The sequence below is a fragment of the Macaca fascicularis genome, chromosome 1 (assembly GCF_037993035.2).
Source record: "Macaca fascicularis isolate 582-1 chromosome 1, T2T-MFA8v1.1".
In the NCBI taxonomy this organism is placed as follows: Eukaryota; Metazoa; Chordata; class Mammalia; order Primates; family Cercopithecidae; genus Macaca; species Macaca fascicularis.
The window spans coordinates 11,813,153-11,832,292 of NC_088375.1; the positions used below are offsets into that span (position 1 = coordinate 11,813,153).

Sequence of the window (19,140 nt, forward strand, 5' to 3'; positions counted from 1 at the left end):
TGACTAGGGATGACCATGTAATTTCTCATCTAGACAGGGACACTCTGGACAACAAAAGGGGGAACTAATAGTCATTAAGCTGTGACCACAGGTATTAACCTGGACTGTGTCAGGCAAATAAGGATGGAGGATTACCGAATCCAAAAGGTTATTTTTTGACTTTCTCTTTCAAAAATATGCCTTTTCTCCCAACATAGAGAGGCAAATTCAAAAACAGCTGTACTTAACAGACAAGAAAGCTCTACCATATGTTCAAAACTGTTAACTACAGTAGCAGAAACAGAATTTTTGGTACTTTTCAGCCCCTTAATTTTTGGTCTGTAAATTCTATCTCATAGTCCCTCTAGTCAGCAAATATTTCCTGACTATCTAGTATATAACATGCATTGTCTTGGATATTAGTGGTATATAAAGTGAATACCACAGACCCTCCAGTCAGCAAATATTTCCTGAATATCTAGTACATAACATGCATTGTTTTGGATGTTAGCTGTATAGCAAGTGAATACCACAGACCCAGGGGCCTGCACTCCTGAGATTTACACTCTAATGGGGATAGGAAGGCAATAAACAGACCAGGATTACACAGTCTTCAGAAGGTGTTGAGTGCTTTGAAGAAAACACACATACACACACACACACACACACACACACACACAAAATGCAGGAAGAAGTGTTAGTTGTTGTTTTTGCTTTTGTGTTTGTTTTTTGGGAAGGATATTGCACCATTGCACTCCAGACTGGGTGACAGAATGAGACTCTATCTCAAAAAAAGAAAAAACATTGAGAATGGCTGACTCAATAAGTTCCACATATCTTTAAGTCACTCATAAATTGCAGAATGGTTTATTACAATTGAATCAGAAATGCACCATGTCATTTATTTGCTATCATATGTTTACAAATGAAAATTTTTTCTATTATAAACACACACAAATAGCTGAGGAAGATGTCCAAATTGAATGAGACTAATCAAATAAAATAATCTATACATTCAAGATTCATAATCTAAAACAGTGCCTAACTACGCCACTGTGATTAAATTACATGCTGCTTAAATTGACCTCCTTATTGAGTTTGATGACAGAGTCTGGAAACCACGTCATTCAAATACTTAGAAATATGGAATATCCTTGGCTTCTGAGTAGAAGGTTGTCTTTCTAGACACAGAAAGACAGTAAAACTGAAAGACGCATCTTTCAACCACAGACAAGTTTCCACATTCACCTAAGTGATAGATGGATAATTGTTACTCAGTGAATATTTTTAGCTATGAGCCCTTCATGAGATTATAATCACATTCACCTTTACATCACTGCATCAATTTTGCAGGGTAGATACATACTTATATACAGAGGCTTTGGACAAGATGCTGGCTAAATATCACATTAATGAGTAAATTTGTGAATTTATTGGCATTATAATCTAATTATGGAAATATTATTTATGCTTTACCAGAGATGTTCCTGAATAGGAAGGTAAACAGAACACAGTCCCTTAAAATAATGTCAAGTTAGACTAGATATTTGAGAATGGAAGTTTCAGATATAAATAGCTAGTAGCATCATACTGTCTACAATATAAACACACACTAATCCATTCAGCATTTCACAGCTATGAGGACGTACAACGGGAGAGTGTTGGGTAGGTAATTAGATCTCTCCTCTGTTCTCTGATTGAACTATTTACTATGAAAGTAGGTTCACACCACACTCTATTTATCTACTTTTATCTACTCTCTTAATTATTAGATTGCTAAGAGTCTCAAGAGCAAGGAGGCATTGTTATTCATCCCTGTCCCCCTGGCTCCAGAATGCACAAAAGTCACTCAATCTCTGTTTGTGGAATGAACACCATATGAATGAGACAGGTGGAGAATGGACATGCGCTTTCTATTTCTTGGCCATGGAGACACCTGAGCACAGAGTTGGATTTGTTTTCCTAGGCAAAGATTTCACTTGTTGGTCCCGGTTTGGCTCAAGAACATGGGGAGTCCCAAATATAAACATTTCCAGTGAAAGCATACAGATGCTAACTATGTATCTGCTCTATGATGTAGCAGACAATGTTAGAAATTATCTGACCTTCATTTTCACATACAATTCTCTTCCTTCTCCCAATAAAAGAACCTAGTTCTTAGAAATATCCTTCCCTCTTGCCATCCCCATGGTCAGAGCCAGTTGTGCTGGCCCCATTTTCTCTTGTGAGTAAATAAATTAGCTATGGGTGTGTGACCACGGGCATGAGGGAAATTCTGCCAGGGAGTTCCTGGGGAAAGTGTCTTGCTTTTAGAAATAAAGAAAGTCAGCTCCTCTTTGTGCCTACAGATGATGTTGACTTTGGATATCATCCCTGAAATTCCTACAAAGTATCTTGTAGTCATGTGGGAAGCTAGTCTGTGAACCAAGCAAACACAGAACAGACCAAAGAGAACTACGGAAATCTGAGCCAGAGCTTGGATCAACTAAATCTGAATCTTCTCTTCCTCTGGACATTTTGTGTCCTTATTTTTAAAAAACCATATATAATTAACTGGTAAAAGATGACAAGACAGTATATGATTCCATTTATATAATATTTTTATACATAACATTATATATGGTTATATACCAATCTTTTAGCTGTGGTTATCTTAGGGGAGAATGAGGATTATGAAGAGGGTATTTTTATTTCATACTCATATATTACTGTTATAAAAATAAAACATTGTAATGATTTAGAATTTAAGTATATTTGCATATTGTATGCTTAGTAGACACTAATTACTTTTAACAATAGCATTAATTAAAAATAACTAAATAAACAAATGAGGATATATATAAATGCAATTTGTTGAGTTCTTATCATATTCCAGGCAGGCATCTTCCTGAAACACAAATAAATCATAATGAGTGTGGTAATATGTTTCTTTGTTAATAGGAGCCTGTGCAGCCTTTGGCTATAGTCTCTTCAGTGACAGATATCTCTACATTTACGCTATTTAAAGTATGGTCACAGTTTTACATCTTAGTTCCGTATTTTAATGGAGTTTAATTCTGTATTTTACTGGAGACTTATACAGAGCGTATTTGAAAACGGACGAACAATGTCAAGCGTTACACCTCATTTTTTTCCAGTGAGTCATTAGCCCAGCCATTTGAGAAATCTACTTTTAATAATATACAGAACACAATTTATATCATATGAACCACAAAATTCATCAACTCTGCCTTTTTCCTCCACATTACCCGAATGTGCTTTAATGGAAAGAAATCATCAACATAAAACTCAACTAGAGTGGACACAACATTAACTCTTTTCATTTTGATCCTTGATCTATCTGCCCTAGAGCTTGAACAAAGAAGGCTTTACAATGTAGTGCCTCTGAGCAGATACCAAAAGACCAGAAGAATGAGGATATAAAAGAAACATTAAGATCTACTGTTGGAACTGTGACCACATTTTAAATACTGTTATCTCCCACAGAAGAGACTATAGCCAAAGACTGAACAGGCTTCTATTCACAAAGAAAAATAATACCACACTCACTATTTTGTACTCGTGTTTCAGGAAGATGCCTATCTGGAATACGACAGGAACTCAACAAATTGCATTTATAGATATCCTCATTTTTTAAGTTATTTTTCATTAATGTTATTGTTAAAAGTAATTAATATCTACTATGCATGCAATATGAAAATATACTTAAATTTAAATTCTAAATCATATGATCAACTACTGAAAACTCAGAAAACCTTCAGAGAATGAAGCTCGTTAAATGCATAATGTATGTGAATCTATGAAGTGGCATGTTGTACGTAAGATAGATTGAAATTCTTATTGATTGGTTTGCAAGAAAATCAGGCTCCTGTCAAATCAAAAAGTATACTTTTCAGTCATTTTTCAGCTGGATTGCTCTCACTTTCATTTGATCTTTCAATAGCATCTTACTCAAGCTCAGCACATCCATCCACATCCTAATCCCTGGGACTTGTGAAGATGTGACATGGTAGGTCACTGCTGGCTTTGAGGGTGGAGGATGAGTCACAAGCCAAGAATGTAGGCTAGAAAAGGCAAGGAGACAGATTCTTCCCTAGAGTCCCTGGAAGCAATGTAGTGCTGCCAACACCCTGATTTTAGCCCACGGAGACTGATTTTTAGACTTGTGACCTCTAACACTAGAAGATAATAAATGTATGTTGTTTTAAGCCGTCAACTTGGCAGTATCTTGTAACGGCAGCTATAGAGCAACTATAGCTAGGGCCTTCAGGTAATTGAAGGTTTTACTGTTGTGGGTGTTCATTGTTTTGTTTTTGTATTTTGTCCAGAGATTATAGTTGTTTTTTCCAGAAGGATCAGATCTGGTAGGAGCTTACTCAGGCATACTCAATGCAGAGACCATCACAATGATGACAGCATACCCATAGTGCTTCTTGCATGCCAGGATTGTTCTACACATTTTATTGTATTATTTAATTCTCACAACAAAGGGAGATGCTAGTATTTTTCCCACATTATAAATGAGAAAATTGAGGCACAGAAAGGTTAAGTAATTATGTTACTAGGAAATGAACTCAGGGAGTTTGCACTATAATCTATGAGCTTTAACCACCATGAGATAATACACAGATCTTCTTCCTCTTTTGCTCTTGCATTTATATAAAATGATCTTAGGTGCAATTACCTGCGTGAAATTGGGGCTTCAATGTTTGATAAATGTACTTTTAAAAAGTAATTTATGGGGCTTCAGTGTTTCAAAAATGTATGTTTTTAAATTTATATAGCAGTAAATTTAGTCAGTTGCTTCCCAATGCATTTTTTTTTTTTTTAGTTGAGATGGAGACTTGCTCTGTTGCCCAGGCTGGAGTGCAGTGGCACGACCTGGGCTCACTGCAAACTCCACCTCCCAGGTTCAAGCGATTCTTGTGCCTCAGCCTCCCAAGTAGCTGGGATTATAGGCACGTGTCACCACACCTGGCTAATTTTTTGTGGTTTTAGTAGAGACGGGGTTTCATCATGTTGGCCAGGCTGGTCTCGAACTCCTGACCTCAAGTGATCCACATGCCTCAGCCTCCCAAAGTGCTGGGCTGACAGGTGTGAGCCACTGTGCCCAGTCCCATGCATTTTTTAATGTTCTTAGAGTACATGTCTTAAAGAGACAGGAGTTTTATAAAAAGAATGACATAAGTGTTATGTTTTATTTATTTATTTATTTATTTATTTATTTATTTATTTTGAGATAGAGTCTCACTTTGTTGCCCAGGCTGGAGCACCTGCTCTCTGCAACCTCCATCTCCTGGGTTCAAGCGATTCTCCTGCTTCAGCCTCCCGAGTAGCTGGGATTACAGGTGTGCGCCACCACACCCGGCTAATTTTTGTATTTTTCATAGAGACGGGGTTTCTCCACATTGGTCAGGCTGGTCTCAAACTCCTGACCTCAGGTGATCCACCCACCTCGGCCTCCCAAAGTGCTGGGATTACAGGTGTCAGCCACTGCTCCTGGCCAACACACGTGTTTTACTCCTCCACATTCTACAGCTCCATTTTTCATAAAAGCTGGACATGTCTGAGTCTGATCTATACCTCTATTAATAATTAAGTCATTGTAATATTTTGTACTTTGAAGACAGTACATAATTTGGAAATTTCTTATAAAACAAGCCATTTTACTAAACTGAAACATAAAAATCATTTTAAGAATATCTCTGGACATGTTTTGGATTGTCTTCCTGACAAGCATTATTTTCTGTTAAATTTTTTTTTTTTTTTTTTTGAGATGGAGTCTTGCTGTCGCCCAGGCTGGAGTGCAGTGGCACCATCTCGGGTCACTGCAAGCTCCACCTCCCGGGTTCACGTCATTCTCCTGCCTCAGCCTCCTGAGTAGCTGGGACTACAGGCACCCGCCACCATGCCCGGCTAATTTTTTGTATTTTTTAGTAGAGATGGGGTTTCACCGTGTTAACCAGGATAGTCTCGATCTCCTGACCTCATGATCCACCTGCCTCGGCCTCCCAAAGTGCTGGGATTACAGGCGTGAGCCACCGTGCCCAGCCTATTTTCTATTAAAATTTTAAGGAATTGCCTACTGAGCTCAAATTGTTCCTTGGAAAAAATTTTGAAACTATTTTTCTATTAATAGTTTTAATATTACTTCTAATTGTTTTGGAAATGATTCTAAAAAGTGCCATGAAAATTTAAAGGAATAACAAGTTCCACATACACAATTCCTTCTTCATGCTAACATGATAATTATGTACACTTCTATAACATACATGAAGTTATACTATAATTGTTTTTCTATCCCTGCAGTTGTAAACTCATTGATGACCAAATGCACACTTAAATTTCTACACACAGAGCCTTTATAAGATATAATTTACCTTATAAATGTTGAAAAACTTAACACTAAATGATTAGAATTGGATTTAATATTCAATTCAATATTATTTGCTCATCACAATATTTATAACATTACATTGTGAATTTTATAGATATTCAAAGTATCATTCACAACTGACATAGTGGCAAACTACCAGTACCCATGCTCATGAGGAATATACAGCAAATGAATGAATGATCCAAATCATAATCACTTAAATCATAAATGTTAATCTATTTCTCCATCAAAGAGCAGGATGTAAGGAGAAAAGAATGGTTAATTTTAATTTTTTCTCTAGCTCAATCTACAATATTCTAATAATAAAGGGACCTAGTCAAGTGGCCATAAGCTAGAGTTGAAAAGGACAGGGTCCTACAATTCCCCCAGAAACAATTAAACTGAAAGGCAGAAAAGATACTCAATGTGTATTTTAAAATATGCGTCCTAAACAGAACATACAAGCCATATATTAGACTCATGGCATTAAACCAAAGCAATGCCTTTTCAACAGATGGTAATTATTATAAATATTACTTGAAGAAGAATTTTCAGTAAATTTCCTGGACTCCAAAACCAAAGCCCTTTCTACTATACTATGTCACCTCTAACTTGGTATCTGTGCTCATATGAGATAAAATCCTTAAATTAAATTAGGCATGACAAATAAAATTGTATGAGAGAAAAGTGTCTATCATAATTCTGTGAATTAGATAAAAGGAACAGCCAAAAGCACAATATCACCTAAATTATGAAACTTTATTAACTACAAAACACATGGAAATAAGCAAATGCTATCATCAACTCTCTATTCTAACACTGTCGTGGCATCATTAAATTGGCAAACTACATGTGCCAGAATTGGTTAGGATACTGGGGTCGAGGGGAGGAAGTGGGGATTTTGGACTGGCTATGTCCCAGAGAAGGAAGAAAGCCATCAAGGCCAGAGAAAAGGCAGTCAGGAATTAGCAACAGTCCAACCCAGGGAGTTTAAAAGTATACAAAAAAGAATAAGTAAAACAATAACAACATGTACCATCATTTAATCATTACTAAGCCTTGATGATAAAGTTATCCTTCCCAAAGCCACAGAGCTAACTATGGCAGAACTGGTATTCTCAAGCAGTTCTCTACGACAACAAAGCCCGTTTTTAACCCTAAGCTATATCATCCATACGCAAAACGGATCTGGAGAGCAAGAAGAGCAATACAGAGCTAGACTTGCAAGTGACATTATCCAGAACCACAGTAAACCCAGTGGGGGAAACAGAAAGAACAGCAGAAGCAAGAATGTGCATAGGCAGATGCCCAGAGAAAACAGGGCCGAAGAGACAGGTGCTGCTCAACAGACACCTTCTCCTTCCCATTGCCTGTGCACTGTCTCCATCCTCAAGATCTGAAAGGTTCTGTGGGCAACTACTGACATAAACAGGTCTTGGCCTATTTACCATTGACATGATTTTAATAAGAATAAAAGCTAAATGATAGTCAATGTAATTATATAGATATTGGATCTAGGTCTCTCTTTTAATATATATGTATGTACTTTTTTTAATTAAACAGACATTTTAAGAAAATCCACTTAGATGAAATCCTTCAGAATGATTTTGATGCCACAAAAATATGAGTTATTTTACTAATAGTCACAATAAGCAACTTTTTAGGGAACCAAAACTTCGTAGATTAGGTAATATTTTCTCCCATTTCATCTTACACACCTCTTCTTCTGTTATCATAATGTTCATGATTTACTTTGTCACAAATGACATTGGGAGTTTTCTGCTAAGTTTCCTTAACCATTTTATGAAAACCACGTATTTATTGGTGATCCAAGAATACTAGCAAAATGGTCCTTAACCACAGAAAACAAAGCCATGATACTAAATGGAAAATTTTTCCTTATCATCAAGTGTGTTTGTATTGCTATGTGCATATGATAACATTTTAGACATGAAACAGTATAAGTATTATTTACTGAATTACATAAGAAATTAAAGAATTATTAAATAAAAAAGAACAAGGCTTTGTAAAGAAAGTTGACTTTGAAGGAGTTGGGAATCAGGGAACACAAGGTTCTTTTTGATTCACTGTTCATCTGAAAGGAAAGAAATGATTTCATGAAAATTCGCATTACCTTCCTGGCACACTTCATCCTAGAAAAAGTGGCTCTTCGTTTAAGCAAACTGCATATGATTTATTAACCTGGATACAGTAATTTGACTGATAACAGGATTCCCCATTAGAGTTCCATAATGAGCATAAAGGAGACATTATCAGGCACTAGAAAAGATGATATTTGGAGTACAGAAGACTTGGTTCCTACAAGTGCCAGCAGCATCCATTGGCCACATATCCATGGATCACATATCATCAGACATGATATTTAGCTGGTGTGCACTCGTATGAATAAAATGGTTAAGTGGAGAATATCTATCCTTCTTGGTAAACAGTTGCTGCCCCAAGGCCCCACAGTGCTCCCTAACCCTGACCACCCCAGGGGTCCTCCAGGATACCCCCCATTGCTCAGGCTACCTCCAAATCCATAAATACAATAGAGACCTCCAGAACCCTTCCTCCAACGCTGTGGCTGGGGCTGTGCTAGTTAACCGGCATCACCTGTGGCAAGCTAGGAATGAGTATCATTTCTGGGTGTAATCAAAAATACTCAGCAGTATGACAGAAACTTTCATCTTTCCCTAACATACAGTAACCTGTTGAGCTATTTGACACTGATTTCTTTCTAAAACTTACTAGTAACCAGAAATAGGTTTCAGCTTCATGCAAAGTGTTTCTTCCTTGTAGCAGTTTTTTCTCAAATTAAACTTCCTAATTCATGTCTTTTTTTATTTTTTATTTATTTATTTTTTTAATGAGACAGAGTCTCACTCTGTCGCCCAGGCTGGAGTGCAGTGGCGCTATCTCGGCTCACTGCAAGCTCCGCCTCCTGGTTCAAGTGATTCTCCTGCCTCAGCTTCCCGAGTAGCTGGGACTACAGGCACCTGCCACCGCGCCTGGCTAATTTTTTGTATTTTTAGTAGAGACTGGGTTTCACCATGTTAGCTAGGAGGGTCTCGATCTCCTGACCTCGTGATCCGCCCGCCTCCACCTCCCAAAGTTCTGGGATTACAGGAGTGAGCCACAGCGCCCAGCCCCTAATTCGTGTCTTATGGTAACTATACTGTGCTTTATAAAATAGTGTTCAACACATCACACAAATTACTACTTTATCTGTGATAGAGACATTCTAGAGAGTGAACAATTCAAAACTAAATTCAGCTAAATAAAAATATTTGAAGAGATCCAGAAATTCTAACTAATAAATGTCTTGAAAACATAAATCCTAGAAGCTGGGTACAGTGGGATGCACCTGTAATCCTAGATATTCCAGAGACTGAGGCAGGAGGATTGCTTGAGCTCAGGAGCTCAAGACCAACCTGGGCAATACAGCAAGACCCCATCTCAAGAAAAACCATAAATCCTAAAACAGTATTTCAAATTACTTCCTCTATTCCAAGAAACTTTAGAGTTTGCCTAGCCCAACGTCATGATTTGAAGAAGACAAAAGATCTTCTCAAAGTTGTTAAATTTAAAAAACACAACTTAGCAATATAAAAATTAAATTTATGGCATGTTAGTTCTAAGTTGTTATCTATAAAGACAGATGAAGTGGCAAGATGCATTTTTCTAAATGCTAATGCCAAATAAAAACGATCTTTCTTTATAAAGGCTTATTTGCATATCAAAGTTGATATGACTCAGGGATGTTTAAAAATCAGGAGGGGTTATTTCAGGTAGAAATGAAACTAAATTGAGAATTGTTTTCTTTCATAATTTAAGTGTACCTGAAAAGGTTTACATGAAAGAATAAAAATTTTTAAAAGAAACTTTATATATTTTAATAATTTCAAACTTTGCTATAAGCAAAAATTGAACCCGAAAAACTAAAATACCAAGCTTTTGTAAAATAAGCTTTTAGTCTAATTCCAAATAAAAATCACTAAAGTTTCTCTTCCCCACATAATAGTATACTGCTAAAATTTAATTTAGAACTAATGCACAAATCAAGTAAAGTCCTAAGCTGCATGACACTAAAATTTTAAAAACTACAAGGTTGATGAAAATAATGTTATAACTGATGACTCATTTCTATGGATAATCATTTATGTATTACCATTTTTTAATCTTTTTACTCATCCAGACCAGAGTAATGATTAACAACAGCAACATATAGATCAATAATGGCAAAATAAAATTTTCAGTTTTATCTCTGGAAATACTATACTTTATTAAACAATGCACTGCAGTAATTACAATACCAAAAAATAAAAATTTAAAAAACCTGGAAACAAAAATTTGACCATTAATCCTCCTGCTTAATTCTAAACTGTAATAAATTGGTCAAGACTGGGTAACAGCCCAGATACCCGTCACAGCAAGTCTCATTGAAAATAAAATAACCAAATAGGCTTTGAAAGAAAAATACTTGCATTAGGAAACCACATAACAATTTCAGGGCCGGGCGCGGTGGCTCACACCTGTAATCCCAGCACTTTGGGAGGCCGAGGTAGGTGGATCACGAGGTCAGGAGATCAAGACCATCCTGGCTAACACGGTGAAACCCTGTCTCTACTAAAAATACAAAAAATTAGCCGGGTGTGGTGGCAGGCGCCTGTAGTCCCAGCTACTCGGGAGGCTGAGGCAGGAGAATGGCGTGAACCCAGGAGGCAGAGCTTGCAGTGAGCCGAGATTGCACCACTGCACTCCAGCCTGGGCAAGAGAGCAAGACTCCATCTCAGAAAAGAAAAAAAAATCAATTTTCAGAGGAAAAGGATTAGCTGTTTTTAAAATTACAATAGACTAAAGCCATATCACCAAAATTTGGTTACTTAAAATATGTAACAGTGCCATGAAATTTTACTTTCCATGAAAAAGCTCAGAACATAGTCACATAGTGAGAGACATTTGAAAATGAAATAAAGGTTAATGACAAATAGCCATGCATAAAGCGATGAGTTAAAATAATAACAATAACAGCTCTGAAAATGGAAGAAAACATAGAAATGCTCAAAGAAAGGTTGGTTTTAAACCACAGACATAAGCACGAGGTCTTAGTGACACAGATCACATCAAGCTTGGATTTTTTTTTTTTTTTTTTTTTTAGTTTTCAAGACACCACAAATATGCTGGATAAAGCAGAAAGTCAATCCTAAGGAAATTCCAACTGACAGGCATCGACTTATTTCAGCAAAAAGAAACTCTCTGACACCTGTGAAAGAAATTGTTCGTATAGTAGCTGAGCTCATTAAAATACTACAAGTCTACATAAATTGGGTACTTGCCCCTTCTGATTTCTCCACGGTGTTAGCCAGCATCTCCTGCAGGGCCCGGACAGAGAGGGACTGCTCCAGCACAAAGGTGCAGATGGAGAGGTCTGGGGGCACATTCTGCACAGAAAGAGGAAGAGCCGTCAGCAGTGTCATCTTCATCAAGCATCCAGACCCAGCTTACCTTAGGAGGCTCCAGTTTCTTTCGTAGAAAGAGTATTTGTCAACTTTCTACTGCAAGTTCCCCAGTCATCAAGAAACACTGTCATTACTCCTCACGTTTAATACATTTTAAAAACCACAGATAGCGGCCAGGCACAGTGGCTCACGCCTGTAATCCCAGCACTCTGGGAGGCCGAGGTGGGTGGATCACCTGACGTCAGGAGTTCGAGATCAGCCTGACCAACATGGTGAAACTCCATCTCTACTAAAAATACAAAAATTAGCTGGACGCAGTGGCACAAGCCTGTAATCCCAGCTACTCAGGAGGCTGAGGCTGGAGAACAGTTTGAACCCAGGAGGCAGAGGCTGCAGTGAGCTGAGATCACACCACTGCCCCCCAGACCTGGCGACAGAGCGAGACTCCGTCTCAAAAAACAACAACAACAACAAAAAAACCACAGATAGCAACAGCTGCCATTTGCTGAGCAACAATAACAGCTCTGAAAATGTAAGGAGACACAGCTTACTCTGATATGCATTGCCCCGGGAGCTTTATCTATAACTCCTGCGGTCGTCTATAGTAAGGACTGTTACTATGTCTTGTGTGAACAGGATAAACAGAGAAGTTAGGTTCCTTTTCCAAAGTCACAGAGTTATAAAATTTTCACGCTAAGGATTAAAATCCAGATTTCTCTGATTCTTATGCATTCATTTCTAACTTACCATTCAGTCTGCTGATAAAAAAAATTAAAGAACAGAAAAATAGCACTTTTCTCAAATTAATATTAAAGATAAGCAAATATAAAACTGAATTAGTATAAAATATTCACAGACACAGGTTTCTCCTTATCCACAAGACAGCGATTACTTTGTTTTATTCAACTTGGATGCTATATTTTGCCTCTAACTTGGTCCTGTTCTGTGTGTATGTATTTTGCTTTATTTTTTCATCCTCCATTCGTTTTCTTTTCTCTTTCTCTTAAACTTCTATCTCAATCAATACAGCACAAATTCTCAAAATCTCAACTCAGGAGGTGAAGGAATGAGGATAAGAACTGACTGGCTGTTCACAATTCAGGTGATGGGTGCGCTAAAAGCCCAGACTTACCACTACACAATATATGCATGTAGGAGAGCTATACTTGTATTTCCCATATATTAATCTATATAAATTTTTTTTTTTTTGAGATGGAGTCTCACTATGTTGCCCAGGCTGGAGTGCAATAGCGCAATCTCGGCTCACTGCAACCTCCACCTCCTGGAGTCAAGCAATTCTTCTGCCTCAGTCTCCCAAGTAGCTGGGACTACAGGCACCCACCACCACGCCCAGCTAATTTTTGTATTTTTAGTAGAGACGGGATTTCACCATGTTAGCCAGGATGATCTCCATCTCTTGACCTCATGATCCTCCCGCCTTGGCCTCCCAAGGTGCTGGGATTACAGGCATGAGTCACCGTGCCAGGACTTAATTTTTTTTAAATAGAAAAAAAAAGGCACATGGCTGTAGTCCCAACTATTCAGAGGGCTGAGGCAAGAGGAATATGCTTGGGCCCAGGAGTCTGAGGCTGCCGAAAGCCATGGTCACACCACTGTACACAAACCTGAGTGACAGAGCAAGACCCTGTTCTCAAAAAATAAAAATTACATCGAAAAAAGGGAAGAAGGCCGGGCGCGGTGGCTCAAGCCTGTAATCCCAGCACTTTGGGAGGCCGAGACGGGCGGATCACGAGGTCAGGAGATCGAGACCATCCTGGCTAACACAATGAAACCCCGTCTCTACTAAAAATACAAAAAAATTAGCCGGGCGAGGTGGCGGCGCCTGTAGTCCCAGCTACTCGGGAGGCTGAGGCAGGAGAATGGCGTAAACCCGGGAGGCGGAGCTTGCAGTGAGCCGAGATAGCGCCACTGCACTCCAGCCTGGGCGACAGAGCGAGACTCCGTCTCAAAAAAAAAAAAAAAAAAAAAGGGAAGAAAATTCAGTTGGGGTGGTTAAATTGTGAGTGCATTTCTTTCTTGTGGTTCAATTTATGGAAATGTTTTCCAATAAATAATAATAAATAATGAAAAAGAACTGGTTGGTGGCTTAGGGAGAACCGTTTAAGTTATTAAGCATGTATGCTTTTGCTTAGATAAGCGGGCTCCAGTATGCAGTCCAACCAGGTACAAGCAAATTGTTCAATGGAGGATCTTTATATCAGAAGAACATTACAAATACATTAAACATAATGTGTAAGCAAGTTATGCCTTCTTCATAAAAAGAACATTGGGAGGATCAATTTGACAAGCTGATGCAATGCATCAAAATTACAATTGACACTGTTTGAAATTTGTATTAAATGGAACCACTGCCACTGGAATGATTTTCCATCACAGCAGAAAATGCTGCTTTATGGTTACAAGGAAAAATTAAGTACTAGAGTTCTAAAATTAAAGTTAAAATTATTTTATGGATAAATGATGCCCACAATAAGGCCACAAAGCTTACTCAGACCCCACAAACCCCACTGGTTCCCAAGTTTTGTTCTGTTTTGTTTGTTTGGTTGGTTGGTTTTTTTTTTTTTTAATAAAATTTCCTTTTCTGGCTTCTGCCATCCTCCTATCATGGGCTCCTGTTTACCCAACCCAATCACTTTCCATTCCTGCTCAGACAATCTCAGCCAGCAAAGAGTCCTCTCAAATGTGGCAAGGCTAACTGCTTTTACACTCTGCAGCTGGTCAGACAAGGGCTTTCTTTCTAAAATCCCCATATAAAAGTTCAAAGGCTAGGAAAAGGACTCTCTTCTACTGTGGAATTTAGGAATACATGCTCTTAAATTTAATTTTTAAAGTTCTAACCGTACTAATTATAGTCTCTCCTCTTGAGATCAAGACAAATGCTAATGTAAAATAAAACTGTTAATGTAAGCATTTATTTCATTTATATCCATTTAAAATGTGAGGGTTTATACTCTGGCACTGCTGAAAGGGCACTATGTTATTAAATGGTGTGCTGGTGAACTGACTTGAAAAACAGTGCCTTGATTTGTCGCATTTGACCATTTCTGTGGTGTAAATACTCCAATCATTGCTGATTTCAAAGTAGCAAAGTTTACAAATTGGCTTACAAAAATCCAAAATATCTAACAATCAACTCTTGGCAGTTTGTAAGAGCTGTTTCCAGCATGCCATTAGACTGATTTCAGACCAATATTCATTAATTGCTTTAGAATCAGCATATCCTAATAGTTAAGAGCATGGATTCTATACACAGACCACCTAAGCAAAAATACTGGCTTCATTACCTACTAACTGCTAACTTTTATAATCTTTAGTTTCCTTCCCCAAAAAATATTGGATAATAATTATACCCTTCTCATAGGGTTGTTATGAACAAATGAAATAATATATGTAGAGAGCTTATCCCAGTGTCAAGAACATAAAAAGAACTTAAAGTAAGTGAGCTATCGTCATTAGTTTTGCATACTGTAATTCCTCTCCATTTCTGGAAATTACGAAGCACCGCTCATTTCTTAAAATCAGTTCTCACATGGATTCTACTCTGTACAAATAGTGTTTGAAAACACAAATCTATAATTATGCACCTGTTCATAACATCCAAAATGTTCCAGTATTGTCAAGAAAAGACACTTTCTGGTAACACTTAAAAGTTTATATTCTGGGTGCATTTAAATTGTTTCATGCCTCACTTAGATGAAAACGTTAAAGTAAGGATTGCTGTAATATCTCACGTTATTTTAAAGAACCTTGAAAACCACATGGGTTTCAAATGAATTAATCCTGTCAAATGAATTTTATTTTTCCACAGAGTAATGAGCCTGCTACAGCTATTTTTTCAGATAGTGGGAGTTAGCATAAATAAACACGCCAACAATCTTCAAAGGCAATTCTCTGTCTCTTACAAACGCCACCCATTTTGTTCTGAGTCATCTTCACTATGCTTTCTCTTTCTCTTTGTACCCAGCTCCCCCTACACACACAAATGTAATAGAAAAGCTGAGACAGTAAAAACTAAAAATAAAAAAATAAGTTTTACCTTTCAGGAAAACTTAAAACAATACACATCAGAGATTTATAGTGTTGTCAGTTTTGCTCTAAAGAAAAATGGTCTAGTTATTTTAGGTAACAGAATCATCAGCATAATTTGGTACGTTTTACAGTCAACAATTAAAAGTATTTCTTCATTTAGATGTCTATTTCTTCAAACAGCATTGAAATTGGTACAGTTATACCCATGGTAGCATGCCGGGTCTTTGTTCCCACTTCCCCAAAATAAAGCAGAATCACTGGAAAATAGTTTCATACATTCATCAAAGATCAGCTTTAAAAAATGGCCCCATGTAATCCCAGCACTTTGGGAGGCCGAGGCGGGCAGATCACAAGGTCAGGAGATCGAGACCACGGTGAAACCTCGTCTCTACTAAAAATACAAAAAATATTAGCCGGGCGTGGTGGTGGCGCCTGTAGTCCCAGCTACTCAGGAGGCTGAGGCAGGAGAATGGCATGATCCCGGGAGGCGGAGCTTGCAGTGAGCCGAGATCGCGCCCCTGCACTCCAGCCTGGAGGACCAAGCGAGACTCCGTCTCAAAAAAAAACAAACAAACAAACAAAAAAATGGCCCCAAACCAAAATGACTCCTAATGCCAGGAATGCAAGATAAGGTAAAACATTTTACAAACATGTGGAGTAGAGGCTCCCATTTGCAAGCATTGGCAAATTATCATCTTTTCCTTAGTCTTAATTTGTTTTTGCTCAAGTCTTATTACTGAGAAAGTTAGTTTTTAGAACTTCAACATGAAAGAAATTTCCTTGTCCTTACTATGAGTGTCCTCCGAAATCATGAGAACTTTCATACAGTATGTCTGCATTGTAAGTGCTTCGAAATAGCCAGATCACATCAGAACACAAAATCAAAAACTGCAGTTGTGCATGGCTCTTACACATTACATATGACGTCTACCTGTAATGCAAAATTAAATCAGAGAAAGAGATTCAGTCTGTCTAAACGTCTGTGCCTGTCTATTCTACCCAGAATAGTGCCCAAAGCAAGCTGGCAGGAGGTTCGTAATACTTTTTATATGGAGACAACACCAATTTTATCAGAATATGTATACTTTGGGAAAGGTAACAGCAGCAGAGTTGTGTGCCTTTTCTTTTCTTTTCTTTTCTTTTTAATACAAACTGGTCACCATCCTCCCCTGCCTGGCAAACACTGTATAGTGTTAGAGGGGGAAAAAAAAATCTCAAGAATAACCACAAAGCAGCATCTGGCTTTGCTGGCTCTGGAGAAGCTATGTAAACATCAATTAGGTTTCCAACCGAAGTATCCATCTACTATTTGGCTTCCAGAGATGTATCTGCCTAACTCACTTAAAAACCTATTGAAACATGTCATTACCTTAACTGAATAACAACCAATAATTTAGGACTATAGAAGCCACATTAAGCCACCATCCTTCTTATGATTACTGTGTGAAAACTCCATACTAATAAACTATTCCATTTCACATCCTGATGCCTTTGCTTATATTTTTTTCTCCCTCAGCGTGAAGGTCCTCACCTAGGAACACTATTTCATATTTTTAAATCACACATAAAATCACACATAAAAACATTTCCTTGTAGGGAAGTCAAACAACACTGAAAAACTGAAAACTGTCTTTCCAAATTTGATGATGCTCACTTTCCCTTCCTTTAGCTTTATAGTGTGCATATTTCCAGTCCTTTTTCTTTTTACTTATTTATTTATTTTTTGTTTTGTTTTTGTTTTGAGACAGAGTCATGCTCTGTTGCCCAGGCTGGAGTGTAGTGGCCTGATCTTGGCTCACTGAAGCTCCACCTCCCGGGTTCACGCCATTCTCCTGCCTCAGCCTCCCGAGTAGCTGGAACTGCAGGTGCCCGCCACCACACCTGGCTGTATTTTTAGTAGAAACGGGGTTTCATTGTATTAGCCAGGATGGTCTCGCTCTCCTGACCTCGTGATCCACCTGCCTCGGCCTCCGAAAGTGCTGGGATTACAGGCATGAGCCACCGTGCACGGCCTATTTCCAGTCCTTTTTCTATGCATTTACATGTATACATATGCAATGTATTCATAGCAGTAGAAGCATTCATAGCATATAGAAATATATATATATTAGCTTTTTCCATTAATGGGTTCACTCTATATAAATTACCATTTTTAAATGTACTGATATATCCTGGAGATCACTGTCTGCCAGTAAAGATGTATCTACTTCATCAGCATGACTGCTACAGAATCTAGATACACCATACTCCTGCTGAAGATGAATCCACGTGTTCTGCCATGCAACACTGTTATTCAGCTTGGATCCCACTCCACCTCATGACCACCACCACCACCGCCACCTGCAGCCCTAATACAATGACTTACACAAAGAAATGTTTGATGTTTGATGAACTAACCTCAAATTATGATTTCATCTATTTCTGGAAAATTAAACGGATGCACATTCACTATAGGGATATAGGCCGTTAGAGCCCTAATGACAAATCTGCTTTTGGTTTGGCTGTTGTGTTAACCCTAGGTTTCCAGCACAAAAGCAAACAAGTTAATTACGCTTTTCACACTGCCTTTCAATTGGGCTCCAAGTGACCTTTGGCATGACACAGGTATCTCAAAATGTATCTTGCGAATTAATGATGTAGTAAATGTTGACAGTTTGACAGCACAGAAAAGGGTAAATCCCTGCACCAGGAACGTGGAATTCAGATCTGATGGGTAACTAGCCAAGATACCTCAGGGGAGTCGGGCTGAGCCTCCCTACCTATGAAGTGGAAAAATACTTATCCTACTTCAAAGAGATCAAAGAAAGAAGAAAATCAATGCATGATAACATGGACAATGCCAATAAGTTATAATTTTATCTGCCTAAATTAAGAAAACCCTAAATCAGATTGAGAGCTCAGAATCAGAGAGATATAAATTAAGAGAAAAGCTGTTCTTCCACCAAGAGATGTGAAAACAGTCCACTTTAAAACAGAGCAGATGGTCTGAAGTTGAGGCAGGTTTGTTTTTGCTTAGGCGCCCATCTGCTGCATGGCCTTCAGGAAGGCACTGTAACTGTTGAGGGTCGACTTCTCCCCAAATGATGGAGATATCAAACTCTATCTCCTCCAAAAGATAAAGTGGTGGTGGTTGTTTTAATTTACCAACTAGAGACATGAACCAGGCAAAATGTCACTTACCAGATGGGGAATAATATCCTTTAAAATGTTTATATATTCTTCAGTGCAAAAAAACAAAAACAAAAAACAAAAAAACCATGGTGTTGTATCCCA

At 38.0% G+C, this 19,140-nt stretch overlaps 1 protein-coding gene across 10 annotated transcripts in view; it reads right to left on the bottom strand.

Annotated features, from left to right (window-relative positions):
- Nucleotides 1-19,140, bottom strand: part of RYR2 (ryanodine receptor 2) — a 787,495-nt gene that overhangs the window by 488,018 nt on the left and 280,337 nt on the right. For all 10 annotated transcript variants that reach the window (XR_012434021.1, XM_065543167.2, XM_065543147.2 and 7 more), the window contains exon 3: nucleotides 11,695-11,799. Coding sequence is in view for 9 of the 10 variants with exons in the window: in XM_065543167.2 (XP_065399239.1) it covers nucleotides 11,695-11,799 (105 nt within the window). In the remaining variant the exon portion in view is untranslated. The remainder of the gene's footprint in view (nucleotides 1-11,694; nucleotides 11,800-19,140) is intronic.